The following is a 16,031-nucleotide window of genomic DNA, read 5'->3' as shown; positions in this document are numbered from 1 at the left end:
CCAGGGTTGCAGAGGGACCACTTATTAAGCCGATAAGGTAAGTCTTCTAGGGTGGTTACAAAACATTTACTATCTCTCGCATTGCTATATATAGTGATATTTTCCAGTAGCTATTTCATTTTGTACATGAAGAGAGCCCTAGGACACTAATGGGGACATGTACTAAGCAGTGATAAAAGTGGTTAAGTGAGCTAGTGGAGAAGTTGCCCATTGCAACCAATCAGCATTGACGTAACATTTATAATTTGCATACTATAAATGCATACAGAGTATCTGATTGGTTGCCATGGGCAACTTCTCCACTGGCTCACTTCTCCACTTTTATCACTGCTTAGTACATGTCTCCCTAAGATTTGGGAGGATGTTCAGTGCTTCCTGCAGTAGGGAGAAGAAGCCTAAAACTAAACAACATATTTAAGATGCCTGGTTCACACACTGTATGTCATTTCAATTACAATTAAATGGTTGAGTGCTCTTTGATTTACAGATATAGCAAACCTTCCAAAGAGAGGAGAGGTGGGCCAGTGTAGAAGTTGCCAATAGCAACAAATCAGCTCCCAGCTAGCATTCAGGTACATTCTATATAATGACAGCTAGAAGCTGATTGGGATTTCACTTCTGCTCTCTTTAGAAGGCTTGATACAGCCATAGCCATATTAAAGGGGGGGGGGGGGGTGCAGGGCATACTGTACCCCGGGCCCCCCTTTGTCAGGGGCCCCCCAGCCCGGGCACACTGACATCACTAGCTTTCCCTCTTAAGCAGCGGCAGAACCAGCAGCCAGAATGCGAGCAGGACAGTATGCAGTGCAGGCAGAGACACAGGAGTATTAGGTTTCGTTAGCCACCGACAGAGCTTTCTGACCAGAGGAAAGATAGGAGGGTGGAAAGAGCTGTTAGTGACACAGGGATCCAAGCTTCTTCCCTGCTTGGGTGTCTGAGTCTTGTGTAAACTGTTATGCAACTAAACCATTTGAGTCTAGAGATAGAGACATAGAGTCCTCCTGAGTCCTGTCCCAGTGTGTAAGTAGTACAGAGGCTGCTGCTTTTCTTGCAAGATAAATTATTTTATTTTTCTATGTGTATTTTAAGGTTAAATTGTTTTTGTTACACTACAAGAACATTTTATAAAAAACACAGGTGACGCCAATCACATATTAAGAGGGAAGTCCAGGTAGAGAGAATTGTGTTCCTCCTGGAATGGGACATTTTGGGAGCTATGCACAATGTAATATACACCCCCCACCTTCCACCAGGGCCCCCCTGTCTTAAGTGCCCCGGGCACCCCAAGGCTTAATCCGGCACTGGATACAGCTACCTGAGTGCACCTGTGTAATTTATAGTGTAACTCTGTGGAGCATAAGTGGGATCCCCGTTGGAACGTCAAACTACACTTTGATATCTATGGGGGGTATTCAATTTAGTGCTGTTTTTTCGTCTAGCTAAAAAAAAACAGCATTAAATCAAAGTTTGGTATTCAATAGAGGGCGTTTTTGCCCATTTTTTAATCCCCATTTCGCCCATGCCTTTTCTCTTTTCGAATCGGCATAGGTGAAAACAGACCCAAAAATGGGCGAAAACGCCCGCAGATTTGCCGATCCACATGGTTTTCGCTCGTGACGGATTTTTGAAAAATCGTCTCAGGCATTGAACAGAGAGAATCTAAATTTGCCCTTTAAAACGGCCAAAAATTGTCGATTTTTCGACTGGTCGAAAAATTAGCAATAATTGAATACCCCCCCTGTTCTGTATTTCCACTTACATAACGCAGCCACAGTATTTTCTCTGTTGATACATAATAATAATGAACGGTGACAACTGCATCGAAAATTCAAAGCTACTGTAGTTACTATTATGTCTTCTGCTTCTGAACGTGACCGTTACATGGATCCCATACTGTGCAGTAGGCACAAGATCGTGTATGGGTAAAGACACTCCAGTCTAGTGCATGCGCACTGCTTGTTGTAAATAACTGCAACACATCATAAAATATCATGGTAATAGCTTAGCAAGTGACAAGGGGGAGATGTGTCAAAGCTTGGAGAAAGATAAAGTTCCAACCAATCAGCTCCCAACTGCCATGTTACAGGCTGTGTTTGAAAAATAACTGTTAAGAGCTGATTGGCTGGTGCTTTGTCACTCACCACTTTGCCTATTCAAGCTTTGATATATCTCCCCCTAATACTGGCACATTATGGACCTGCTGCAGGGCAGCTCAGAGGCAGTGTGCTCGGTTCTAACCTCTTCCTTTTCTCTTTCAGGAGTTACACAGAGACGCGCGTTTCCTGGTGGATGGCGCCAGCATATTTGATATTGTTCAAGGAGAAATAGGTGAGATGGTTTCTGTTTATAGTACATACAATTAGATTTCCCTCCTGTTGTACAGTAGTTATTATTATTATTATTATTATTATCCTTTATTTATGTGGCGCCAACAAGGGATTCGCAGTGCCCATTACACAGTACATAATCAAATGAGCAAACAAGAAAACAGCACTTACAGTTCAAGACAATCTAGGACAGGTATAGAAAATCAGGGTTTAGGTGCCATCAAAGGGAGTATGGATGGAGTATAAGATAGTGTAAGTAAGAAAAGGAAAGGCACAGGAGGAAAGAAGTCCCTGCTCTTACGAGCTTACAATCTAAAAGGTGAAGGGCTGACAGACCGGGGTGACACAGAAGGGGTAGACAGTGAGCATAGACAATAGGGTTAGGAGGAGAGTTGGCTTGGTTTGGTGAAGAAGTGGGTCTTGAGAGCCCGTTTGAAGTTTTGTAGAGAGGTGGAGAGTCGGATGGGGAGAGGTAGGGAATTCCAGAGAATGGGAGCAGCACGTGCAAAATCTTGTAGGTAGGAGTGGGAGGAGGTAATAAGTTGGCAGGAGAGATGGCGTGCATTAGCAGAGCGAAGAGGACGGGTGGGAGTGTAAAGGGAGATAAGGTCAGAGATGTAGATGGGAGAGGAGTGGGTGAGGGCTTTGTAGGTGAGTGTGAGAAGCTTGAATTGGATTCTGAATGGGAAGGGAAGCCAGTGAAGGTCCTGCAAGAGAGGGGATGTGGATGTAGTACGTTTGGTGAGGAAGATGAGATGTGCAGCAGCATTGAGGATAGATTGGAGTGGAGTTAGGCATTTTTGAGGGAGGTCAGATAGGAGGAGATTGCAGTAGTCTAATCTGGAGATGACCAGTGAGTGGATGAGGATCTTAGTAGCGTCTTTGGTGAGAAAGGGTCTGATCCTGGAGATGTTTTTGAGATAGAAACGGCAGGTTTGTGGGAGGTACTGAATGTGTGGTGTGAAGGAGAGGGAGGAGTCGAGGATTACTCCAAGAGATCGCACTTGGGGGCTAGAGGAGATAGTTGTGCCATCAATGGATAATGAAATTGTGGAAGGTGAGGTTATGCAGGAACGATCAGCTGAGTCTTAGACATGTTAAATTTAAGAAGGTGCTGGGACATCCAGGAGGAGGTAGCAGAGAGACAGTTGGAGATACGAGTGAAGAGAGCAGGGGAGAGGTCAGGGGAGGAAAGGTAGATTTGAGTATCGTCAGCGTAGAGATGATATTATTAGTTAAAAGAGCTAATGAGCTCACCTAATGAGGATGTGAAAAGGAGAGGCCCAAGAACAGAACCTTGGGGGACACCTACTGGTAGAGGAAGTGGGGGGGGGGGAGTTCGGGGGAGGTGGTCAGAAAGGTAGGAGGACAGCCAGGAGAGAGCAGTATCACGCAAACCAAGGGAGTGAAGGATTTGCAGGAGGAGAGGGTGGTCCACAGTGTCAAAAGCAGCAGAGAAGTCAAGGAGAATAAGCAGAGAGTAGTGGCCCCTGGATTTAGTAGCAAGGAGGAGGATTAGGGTTAATTAGGATTAGTTAGGATTCCAAGGATATATAGGTGCAGAAGACAGAGGACAAAGGCCAGGAAGAGTTCAGGTGTGATAATATTATGGATGTAGGACTTAAATCAGGCCCAATTCCCAATTTCCAATTGTATATATGGAATGAATCATATGATTCATTCCATATGTACAATTGAGTACAGTTTTTATTACTGTTTGTGTAAAACTCCTATGTTATGCATATGGTGTGAATTTGTATTATTAATTGTCTAAGATTGGATTTTAATAAATTTTTATAGGTAAACTGGTTTGCTGGTTGAAAATGTTAAATTAATTACATTTAACTGTGCGCCCTCAGAAAACTGTATAGATTGTGTTGTTCTAATCCTCTGCTAGCATGGGAATTTTCGTGAGGTGCAGCCCAATTACAGCGCGAGAGAAGGGTATATTGCTCGTTTCTTTTATATATAAGGACAACACTGATTATGAAACATTCATGCTAACCAAACTCAGTGGAATGAATGGAGCCAAACCCTCCTGCAGGTCAATGACCACACATAGGTCAATACAGTCCTTAGCGGAGGAACAGTGTAATGACTGAAATTGTGCTCTCCGTTCCCTGCAGGTCCCACTGTATGTACACAAATCTCTCAATAAAGCTCCTCAGGGTGGGATGATGATGGTGGTGGTGGTGGTGGTGGTGGTGGTGTTTTTCACAGTCAATTGTTCTATTTTTGATCAAAGATTTCGGTAGCACAGGCTTGAGGTTCTATCTACATACAGCATGTCCAGATCACTTATGGATTCTCTTTATTTAGCTCACTTCAGTGTGTAAGCAAAATGAACCTATTGAGGCGAGGACAACTTGTACTGTAAGTGGTTTGTGTAGAAATTGACCACAGGACTCTGAAGAGCTGCAGAAGTGTGACTTTACTAGCTGCAGTCATGCTGAACACTGGCTACAGAGGCACTTCCTGAATAAAAAGTGGGTGGCAGTGATGCAACTTCCGCCATCCACATTAAAGCAATGCAGCATTCATCTACATCAAACATCAATAAACTGGTGTCTCTGTGTCAGACAGTGTAACAGGTGCTGGATGCAGAGACAATGTGGAACAAACGTCAAACATAAACTGAAAAATGGGAGATTATAAGAGACAGATGCACTAAAGCCTTGGATAGTGATAAATTGTAAAGAGATAAAGGGGTCTATTCATGAAGCAGTGAAAAGAGTGGAGAAGTGGGCCTGTGGAGAAGTTGTCCATGGCACCCAATTAGCATTGAAGTAACATTTATAATTTGCATACTATACAGAGCAATTGATTGGTTGCCATGGGCAACTTCTCCACAGGCTCACTTCTCCACACTTTCCACTGCTTCGTGAATAGACCCCCAAAGTACCAGCCAATCAGCTCCTGTCATTTTTCAAACACAGCCTGTAACATGGTAGTTAGGAGCTGATTGGTTGGTACTTTCTCTCTCCCCACTTTATCACTCTCCAAGACTTAATCATACTTGCCTACTCTTGGGTGGAGTTTAAAACATTTGTGGTGATCTGCCATGGAACAACCCCACTGAAGAAGATAATGGTGATTACCCAGACCTCTTTGTTGGTGGCAAGGGGCTAACTGTATGGACCATTTTCAAGGACTCCATCTCACCACTCTGTTCTCCGCCATTTGGGCCTCAAGGTCCTTGCAAGGGCAACAAGACCCTTTGGACCTTGTTGGATGTTGCCCAATTGTTGCTGTTGCGAAGGGGCCCCCATAAGAGTTCAAGTTTCAGGGCCCCAAAAATGTAGGTCCACCACTGAATATGTGAATACTGTAGATTTCCACTGAGCCTTTCAGTGTTCAGCTGAGGTCACCGTATAATAACCGGGTAAAACCTTCCATTAGAGAGTTGTGATGGTTTATATCATTGTTTTGTATTACCACTATGGTGTCTATTTACTAAGCCTTGGATGGAGATAAAGTTGCTGGAGATAAAGTACCAGCCAATCGGCTCCTAACTTTCATTTTTCAAACACAGCCTGTGGCATAGCAGTTAAGAGCCGATTGGCTGGTACTTTATCTCCAGCGACTTTATCTCCATCCAAGGCTTAGTAAATAGACCCCTATATAAGATATTTCCTTTTCCTCAGGTGACTGCTGGGTTCTTTCTGCCGTTGGAGCTTTGACATTACACCGACGATTCCTAGAGAATGTTGTTCCCAAAGACCAGGAATTTACACAGAAATATGCTGGGATTTTCCACTTTAGGGTAAGAGGTAACTACTGTATATGTTGCGGGTAGCGAGGGAAGTCAGGCCTGCTTGTATCGTATTCATTTCTAGGTTTTTATACACATAAATTTGTAACTATATGCTCAGTGTGGTTGGCGGTAGTTGCATCATGCCATCCATTCCTTGTTCAGGAAGCATCCTGTCAGCCATCTTGGTTAGGCCTTCAGAGAGTACATACACACTTCTGCTGTTCTCCAGCAGCCTGTCATGTTTCAGGCATACAGAACCCCCTTTCTGAAATTTACTTAGTACCCCCCCCCCACCTACACACTTCTTTTTATATATATATATATATATATATATATATTATATACTGTGTGTGTATATATATATATATATATATAACGCATAGGTGCGAATTCAGTTAGCCGCGGACCTGGAAACTTATCCCGGATCGTTTGGGTTTTCCCATGTTAGCGGATAACTTTTACTCAAAGGGGGCATTCATTTAATTACCTGGAAAAAATTGGGCAAAAAAAAAACACGAAAAGAGACCATTTGTTGTCGGTAAAATTTGCCGTGGCTAATTGAATACCCCCGCCCCCTTACACTTAATTGTCTTACTTTTTTTGTCGCTACTTAACTGATCCAATAACCTTAAAGTGTAGGAGCCCTGCACAAAATATGTAACATGAGGTGAATGGTCTGTTTTTTCTTTCCTGGATTGTCTGAACAGTTCTTATTATTCATTGATGGCTGCCATATTTTCCTGCATGACCATCCCACAGTCAAAATGCAATGCAAAAAAAAGATTAGTAGCGACCACTGTACAGTACAGCAGGAACTTTTAATGGCCTCATTTACAAGTTTAGACATTGCGTATTTTTTTATATCAAGAAAATATCCTCCCAAAATGTATTTTTTCTTTTTTAAAAGCATGCGTTCAATCACCTCGTTTGCTGGCTATATAATTCCTCTATTTTAGTGGCTTCTAACACTTTCCGGCACTTAAGCGTATAGACAATAACTACTCTCAGACTGGTAGTGGGCGATTATAATAATCCATTACTTCTCCCATATAGGAAAATGCCTCTTGCACTGAATTCCAACATAAAATGTGTAATTACTGTATGTGGCTCAGTCACTTTTGAATTGTATTTTAGATTTTAGTGACCGTTAAGCAGCACTGATGTACCAGAGACCCTTAACAGAGGCACTTTCTTATCCCTCCCTCCCCCCCGGAACCCCCGCTCTAAAATAAGTTTAACTGCTCTGAGGATAATACTAAGGAGACTTGATGCGATGAAGGAGAGACTTTGCCCTCTGCGGCTCTTCAATTGGATTTTTATAAACCCTTAATCTCATCTTTTAAATTATTTTCTTTGTTCTCTCACCTGGATTATGCTGGATAAACTATTCCAAACAAAGTAGAATCAGGAAGTGCAGAGCAAGTCCCAGTTTGTAAACATTTGTATATTCCACGTGACGGGCGTGTGGTGACTTTGCATGTTGCTATGTAAATTCGGCACTCCAAAACATGATTAATTTGGACATAGTTTGCAATAATATACCACACCAGTGCTAACGCAGGGAATTGTTATTCTGTGTAATGGAAATGACCAATGCACCCAACTGTTGCACGATATTTTTTTAAAAATAAGTACTAACGAAATACTGACTTTCCATATTTATAGGTCATGGAAATGACATTCAAAGCGTTTCTAAAGATGGCAAATATCCATAAATTCTACTGTACAATTTTCCTAGAATATAAACAGGTTAGGCCAACAAACTCACAACATTATAGGTAATAACTATAATAACAACAGGGGTACATGGGAAATCCCAGTGGGCCCCACTGCATGAGGACCCCACTTCCTCTTCTATGTGTCTGGTTCCCAGGGCCGGATTAAGGCTGCTGGAGTCCAGAGCCAACAAAGTTACTGAAATACCTAACAAACACCCCTGAGCACCCCCCCCCCCCCCCCCACCGACACAACTACTGCCCCCCCCTTCTACCTGGACAAGATAGCGTGGGTCTGCTGTGTGCGGGCCCTCCAGGTCTGAGCTCTGTCTGTGACGCTGTGGGAGTGGTCTCCAGGTGAGGGAGAGGCTGCACAGTAGAACACAGCAGCGGGCGGTGGCACCTGACACCCCCTCCTCCTGCTTATATTTCTGGGCACCGCAACTGTGACAAGCCACTCCCTCAACAGCCAGCAAACAGCTGGGTGTGGGGTCCCTAATGTGTGGGGCCCCGGGACGACCGCCCCCTGTCGCCACTCCCTTAATCTTAAGACTGTGCACTGGAATTATACATGGATACTCTATTTAACGGTCTGTTATTTGGTGGAGCAGGACCACTAATAAAAATGGGTGCTTGGTTCACTTTTATAGAAAGTAACTATACCAAGATTTGCCTAATGGCTAACCAAGTGTCTTTGGTGGCTGGCCAAACTCCCCCTGGTGGATGACTACACCCTAAAGCATGGGCCCCATTTCCACCGGGTGGGCCCTTCATGCCCCAGACGGAGTGGAGTGCATAATCCTAGTGACTACCATCCGGAACGTCACCAGTATATTCCAGAACAAAAAGAGTGCACTCATCAGGGTTCTTTTTCTTCAAAACAGTGTAAAGTTTTTTACTCACAACCCCATTGTACAGAGTAAAAGCCAACATTTCGGTCTGGTCCAAGACCTTTGTCAAGACATGCCCCCTCCAACAAGAAATAATACCAATAACCCTCACTGGAGAACTCCCTTTAAGTACACAGACAAGATAGCATTCCAGGTTTGCGTTCCACCGTGTAGCACAAGCCAAGGAAGTATGGGGCTTTGGCGTCCGTAGAGTCTGGTGATTAATTTGCCACATTAATGGCTTCTTCAGACAGGAGAATACAGAATACTTAACTGAGAAATATTGACCATATAGTTACTACATCCATTTACTGTGTTTTAGCACTGGTTGTGAGTATACATAAGGGGGCCATATTTTGAAGTGGGAATCCCTTGGGGGATGTCACTTTCGGTGATGTCACACATTGATCAACATCATTGGCAGGAAACCAATGATAAGAAGCCTAGGTCAGGTGTTACCAGCAGACCAATCATGGAAGAGGGTATGGCTCAGTAGGGTAATGGGGGTGTGGCTAAGTGCCGGGCACAGAAGAAAAAAACACATTGACCATCGATGGCAGAGAAACATCGGGCATCTGCCATTAATGGCAAAATCATCAACCATCGTTAGCGATTGCTGTTCAGAAAATCCAGGCATGCTACAGAAGATTTATTAGGCCATCCCCCAAATTTTGCTAACATGCTCAGTGATGAGCGGTTCTGCCTCTGTTTATTATCATTATATAATGTCCATGCCATGGCATGATATTGAATTTTTATAAAAGGTTTCCTCCTTCAGGCAATGTTTATTTATTGGTTTGGCACGCGGCCTCATGCAACTTTTACTAAACAAACGTCTTTATCTATTTGGCTTCTCTCTGTGGTTATATGACCCACGTATGGGTATTTAATTGGCTACAGTTGTTTCTGTTGGATAGAATATGGATACCACATTCTCAGCGCAATAAACAGAACTGTCTCAGCGTTCTGTATTGTATCCAGGAATAATAAAACAAACAGAGATAAAAGCAGTGTGTTTAGTAGAAGTTGCTGCGAGGCATGAATGAAGAATAGTTACTGTTGGATGGTGAACTGATCAATGAGATGTTCCTGGCTTAGACCTACTGGAGGAAAAGATGTTGTTATTTTGGAGGCGATATTAAACCTTATAAAAAGTGCAAATGGCAAAGTTGCCCAAAGCATCCAATCAGAATCCAGCTATAATTTAATAAAATGTACTAGATAAAGAAAAGCTAGAGTCTGATTCTTTGCAATGGGTAACTTTACTCTACGTGTTCTCTGTAGAAGGTTTGCTACTGTACATCTCCCCCTTTGTATGTGCGCAGTGCAGGTTCTGAGTCTCCCTTGTGGTTTCTCTCTCCCTCTTTAAGTTTTGGCAGTATGGAGAATGGGTAGATGTGGTTGTCGATGACCGGCTGCCTTTTCTGAATGGAAGATACTTGTCCGTGCAACCGCGCAAAAACAATGAATTCTGGCCGTCCCTGCTGGAGAAGGCATATGCTAAGTATGACAGATGTTTATCAAATATATTCTGAAATTAATGCCTGCTTTCATCCCTACTTACAGCAAGTTGCCGAATGCACTGTGCAGCACAGGTGCGTTACTTTTATCTTGCCAAGTCATGTAGGACTAAAGGTCCCAAGTACTGTATGTCAGTCAGTCCACTTGGCTCTTGGCTCCTCTTGAGTTAAGGTGGCTATACACACACAGAGATGATGTTTAACATCCAAGAATATATGGATCACACCACCATCCAATCGGAATCCTTTCCAAATGGATTGAAGTTGGTCAGATGGGAATGGGATGGAAAATCCAGTTGACCATCAGCCCCAGTCGGCCATCTTTGGGCTAATGAAATTAGGAAGTTGCAGCCAATGTGGATTGGTGAATCACCAGTGATATGGTAGATTGGCTTTCATCTGTTGGTTCTGGTTCTTGAGTTGAATCTTGGCATGACACATATACTGTAGGTAAATGTCTGAGGTATCTTTGCCCCAGGGTGGGGGATAGGGGGGGTTCAAACTAAAAGGCCGTGCTTTTTCGGAAATGTCACAATGCCAATTAAAAAAGCATTATTATAATTTACACTTGGATAATCTTGTAGTACATGGAGTCATAGGCGTATTGAGGTTGGGTATAGGTGACTGGCGCTTGGGATCCCGCCAGTCACCATACTGACGCCAGGATACCGGGGGTTAGAATGACAGCAGGGGGGGCAAGTGCAACGAAGCCCCTTGTGGTCTCGGTTCTATTCCCACTCTGTTCACAGGTTCACGAGTGGGAATAGTCCCTGCTAGGTGGCATGCCAACTGTCGGGATTGCGATGCGGCGGGATGTAGGTGCCAGTATTGTGACCGGTGATCTCCTGCCCGCCGGTCACATAACTAAATCCCGCTTACTGTCCCTGTACATTTCACAAGGGATATTTTCCAAATCTTCACTTCTCTGCAAATATAGGGGGTCATTCCGAGTTGTTCGCTCTGTATTTTTTTCTCGCAACGGAGCGATTAGTCGCTAATGCGCATGCGCAATGTCCGCAGTGCGACTGCGCCAAGTAAATTTGCTATGCAGTTAGGTATTTTACTCATGGCATTACAAGGTTATTTCTTCATTCTGGTGATCGTAATGTGATTGACAGGAAGTGGGTGTTTCTGGGCGGAAACTGGCTGTTTTATGGGTGTGTGCGAAAAAACGCTACCGTTTCTGGGAAAAACACGGGAGTGGCTGGAGAAACGGAGGAGTGTCTGGGCGAACGCTGGGTGTGTTTGTGACGTCAAACCAGGAACGACACTGACTGAACTGATCGCAGATGCCGAGTAAGTGTGGAGCTACTCAGAAACTGCTAAGAAGTGTCTATTCGCTATTTTGCTAATCTTTCGTTCGCAATTTTGATAAGCTAAGATTCACTCCCAGTAGGCGGCGGCTTAGTGTGTGCAAAGCTGCTAAAAGCAGCTTGCGAGCGAACAACTCGGAATGACCCCCATAGTGTATTGGGTGGTCTCAATGGAGAGAGACTGGATTTATGCATTACACTCTAGTATACTTTTATAATTACTTTACTATTATATATTTGCTAAACTTACATAGTAATTAGAGTGTACAATATATGCTTGAAAAATGAACATGCTTGTGATAACGAATCATCTACTAAAATGTTATTATTTGGGTAAATTACTATCATACAAATAAAGTCTGATAATGCAGTTTTAGTTGCTGATTTCACCCTGTCATTTCAAAAAGGAATACTGAATGCAGGTTGAGTCTTCCATATCCTAAATCCCGAAATACGGAATATTCCGAAATGCAGAATTTTTGGAGTGCCACTGAGATAGTGACACCTTTGCGTTCTGATGATTCAGTGTACACAAACTTTGTTTCCTGCACAGAATTATCAGCAATATTGTATAATATTACTCTCAGGATACAGTATGTGTATAAGGTGTATACAGTGGAGCAAGTAGAAAAAATGTCTTACAGGTACTGTGTGCAAAAAAAATGGGTGTGGCCAAATGCCACATGGGGCGTGGCCAAATGCCACATGGGGGCGTGGTATACATATGGGGGGCCAGATACACATATGCCCCCACAGTGCCAGATACGCCCCCACCGTGCCAGATATGCCCCACGGTGCCAGATGCACAAATGCCCCATGGTGCCAGATGCACAGCACGTGCCCCTCCTGCCCTCAGTCCGGTCTCCATGTACTCCTGCGGCGGCGGCCCATATTTTAGACCCGGCGCCGCTCCACAAGCCAATCAGGGCAGCGGTAGCTCCTGATTGGCTCATGAACTGGTGTTTCAGTGCACGCCGCGGCTGCCGGACCGTCACTGTGTCAGGCAGGAGAGGAGAGGCACATGCTGCTCTCTCCTCTCTCCCTAAAGTGGTGCACTGAAATGTGTGCGGGTGGCGGTATGGCGTACCCGCTGCCAAATTCTTAAGGGTACGCCGTACCCGACCGTACCTACACACTTGTATATGAGCTGAAACGTGAATGAATTCTGTGTTTAGACTTGGCTCCCATCCCCAAGACATCTCATTAGGATATACAAATATTCCAAAATACGTAAAAATCGGATATCCAAATTATTTCTGCATTTTGGATACGGGAGACTCATCCTGTACTGCAAAATAATTGTAAAAAACTCCATTCAACTTACTGCCCCTCACTGCAATAACACGACAGGCAAATACCTGCTCCCTAGATATCATGGAACTACATTTATGTTCTACAAGGGGCAATTAGTACGGCCTGACAATGTGCCTGATTCTGTGTCTGACACACGTGGGAAAGCGGAAGGGATTTGAAGTAATTCAGCATAATGCCCTTGCTCAAAGAAAAGGAATCTGCGCAGGGGCGTAGCCATGCGCATTGGGGCCCCATAGCACAGTTAGCCAGCCCCCCCCCCTTCCGCTCTGCCCCGCCCCGCCCGACTGCAAGAGGCACCCTCTCCCAGCGGGTGGGCACTCACCAAAAGGGCGCCATTTTCTGAAGTGTGCTGCTGCCTCATCTGCAGCTATCCCGGCCGGCTCCATCTAGAGGAGCAGGAGGTGGACGTTGAGAGGAGGAGAAGGAGGTGGACGCTGAGAGGAGGAGTGGTGGACGCTGAGAGGAGGAGTGGTGCCCGTGGTCCAATGATGTCCCTACAGACTCAGCCACGCCTCCTCTCAGCGTTAGTTAGGACTCAGGAGTGGCTGAGCCAGCCGGGTGAGCAGCAGCACAGCATGAGCACACTGCTAGTATAAAAGCAGCCAGCGCCGGGGCTAAGCAGCTAGGTGCAGGGGAATGGCAGGGCCCCAGAGACGGCTCGGGCCCCATAGCAACCGCATCCCCTGCACCTATGGTAGCTACGCCCATGAATCTGCGCATGCACAGGGCCGTCTTTTCGTATGGGCTCAATGGGCACAGGAGTATAAAGGCCCTAGGCTGATAGCTGAGGGTTCCCTCTTTCCAGGGGTACCAGATTTTTGAAAATCGGCCCTGGGGAACCGGAGATAACCTACTTCAAAGCAGTGGTCCCCATCCAAGCCTGTTAATTGCTCTTCCCAGCCAGATATCTCAGGTTCTGTAGTAGAGTTTTTCTGAGGGTACACTCCAGAAGCTGTGACTCTCTCTCCTTTTGGTGGACACTATCATCTTGTCTCTACTGTGCCCAGAACCAGAGATATCAGCCTTCCAGCAGCTGGTCCCTGCTCCAGCTCCACACGCCTGGTATGCAGTTTTATATTTTCATTGGTGGATTGCTCTGGCTCCAGAACTCTGATCCCCAAGTCCCCAGTACCTCCTGAAAGGTGTCCCCAGTACCTCCTGAAAGGTGTCCCCAGTACCTCCTGAAAGGTGGGACTCTATAGTTTTTTTTTATACCATTCAAAGCTAAGAAATCTATTTTCAGGAACTTGGGCTATGTGCAGTCAAGCAAGCTGCTTCCCACCAGAAAATTATGAATATTAAGCCCACTTCGATATCCACCACTCCCCTATGTATTAAACACCCCCTACCACCCTGGTAGTTATGTATCAGGGCCCCCTCATTCAGCCCAATGCCCCCTTCTACAGTTTAGTGTTCTTCCTCTGCCCCCCTCTGTGCAGTAAAGTAGTAATTAGCAGAAATGACTGCTCCAGGTCCTATATGCTGAGCGGAAGATAGAACACCCCCTACCGCCCGTCGGACATCAAAGCTGCCGCTGATAGCACCCCCAACCCCTACCGCTGGAGGATGGGTAGGGGGCCCAGTGCATTTCTGTGCCCAAGGGCCCACACTGCTGTTAAGACGGCCCTGCGCATGCACCAGATCACACATACTGTACACTGACTGATGATTAGCAATACTGTAAACGGACGGAGCTGTCTGTTGACGGAGCACACTTTCAGGGTGGTAACTGAGCGGCGACCATATTATGGCAAGGAACATCCTTATTTCTTGGGAGTGTCATGGAAGTGTCACGTGCAGATGATCCAACTTCCATGTGTGATCGCAGCGTCCAGACTGAGATGGGACCTCTGCTTCTGCCGGATCATTTGCACATACAGTAGCAGGGAGATGAAGTCCAGATACTAAGGTTGAAAGCTGCAGCTGCAGGAAGACAGACTTCCACTTTCAGCCCTAGTGATTTTCTGCACACATTGCTGCGTTCACGCAGAAGCGTAAGATAATAGGTAGAATGCAAGGAACATACGGCAAAAAACAGAGGTGTTTCACCCAAATCTTGGGTACACACTAGAATGACCTACCCATTTACCAATCGTTGGCCCAATGTGTCACATCTGGGTGGACATTAACATGTGCCCACCTAGTTGTGATGTCACTGGCGGCCTCTGCCACTGTACGGGCTGACCGGCCATTCACACAGAACGATGCACCGATATATCTTCAGATATATTGCCCAGCGGCTGAGCTGCACAGCTGATGCAATATTTTCCCAGACATATCGCTGGTACAATTGAACGGCTGATATATCGCCCGCTGTGTACACAGCGAAAGACTGCACCACAAAGTCAGACTGCACCATTCGTGAATAGCTTCTCATAGATTCTGATCCTATAATATACTGGAATTTCTGACACATTAATTGTAACGATTGTCTATCAAAGTAACAGCATGTCCATCTCTAAAAAAGGAATTTAGTCCATTAGGGGGGGTTTCTGGGTACCCACAGAAAGAAACCCCCCCCTGCGTGCGCTACTGAGTCAGTGTGGGCATCATAGTGTTGAAGATTCTATATAGCAATGGAAGGTGTAGTTCAATTTATTAAACGTTGATATTTATTTGATTTTTCGTTGTCAGTAACATGTAGCAACTAGCAAGTTATTATCTTCTCATGTTCTACATTACTTGTGGTCCTCACTACACCTACCTTATTAATTGCTGCTTATATCCCTGCAGACTGCGAGGCTCGTATCAGAATCTGCACTGGGGCTTCATATCGGAAGCTTTGGTAGACTTCACTGGAGGGGTGCAAATGGATTTTAACTTATCCAAACCGCCACCAGACCTGAGAGACATAATTTTAGCAGCTGCAAGATCAGGGTCCCTTGTGGGGTGCACAACGCCGGGAGATGTAAGTAACAGGATGTAATCTGCAGCTATTTTATTGAGAGAATACAAATGACATGCATACAGATGTAGCCATGTTCATCTAGCTAGTATTTATCAAGTACATTCTATAAAATGATAGCTGGAAGCTGGTTGCTACGGGCAACTTCTCCATGAAACTATCGAGGGTTAGGCAGGGTACACACTTGACGATATGCAGCCGATATATCGTCCGAACCGGCAGATGGGACGAGAATGAGATATCGTTCACATCGTCCAGTGTGTATGCAGTATATTGTTAACGATGCGTGCTCC

The 16,031-nt window shown here is 45.0% G+C and overlaps 1 protein-coding gene across 1 annotated transcript in view; it reads left to right on the top strand.

Moving 5' to 3' along the window:
• Positions 1-16,031, top strand: part of LOC134910651 (calpain-13-like) — a 162,646-nt gene that overhangs the window by 48,833 nt on the left and 97,782 nt on the right. Inside the window, exons 2-5 of the mRNA XM_063918938.1 lie at positions 2,259-2,328; positions 5,972-6,090; positions 10,057-10,190; positions 15,567-15,741. Coding sequence (XP_063775008.1) covers positions 2,259-2,328; positions 5,972-6,090; positions 10,057-10,190; positions 15,567-15,741 — 498 coding nt within the window. The remainder of the gene's footprint in view (positions 1-2,258; positions 2,329-5,971; positions 6,091-10,056; positions 10,191-15,566; positions 15,742-16,031) is intronic.

The sequence above is a fragment of the Pseudophryne corroboree genome, chromosome 4 (assembly GCF_028390025.1).
Source record: "Pseudophryne corroboree isolate aPseCor3 chromosome 4, aPseCor3.hap2, whole genome shotgun sequence".
Taxonomy (NCBI): Eukaryota; Metazoa; Chordata; class Amphibia; order Anura; family Myobatrachidae; genus Pseudophryne; species Pseudophryne corroboree.
This window is presented reverse-complemented; position numbering and strand designations above follow the sequence as displayed.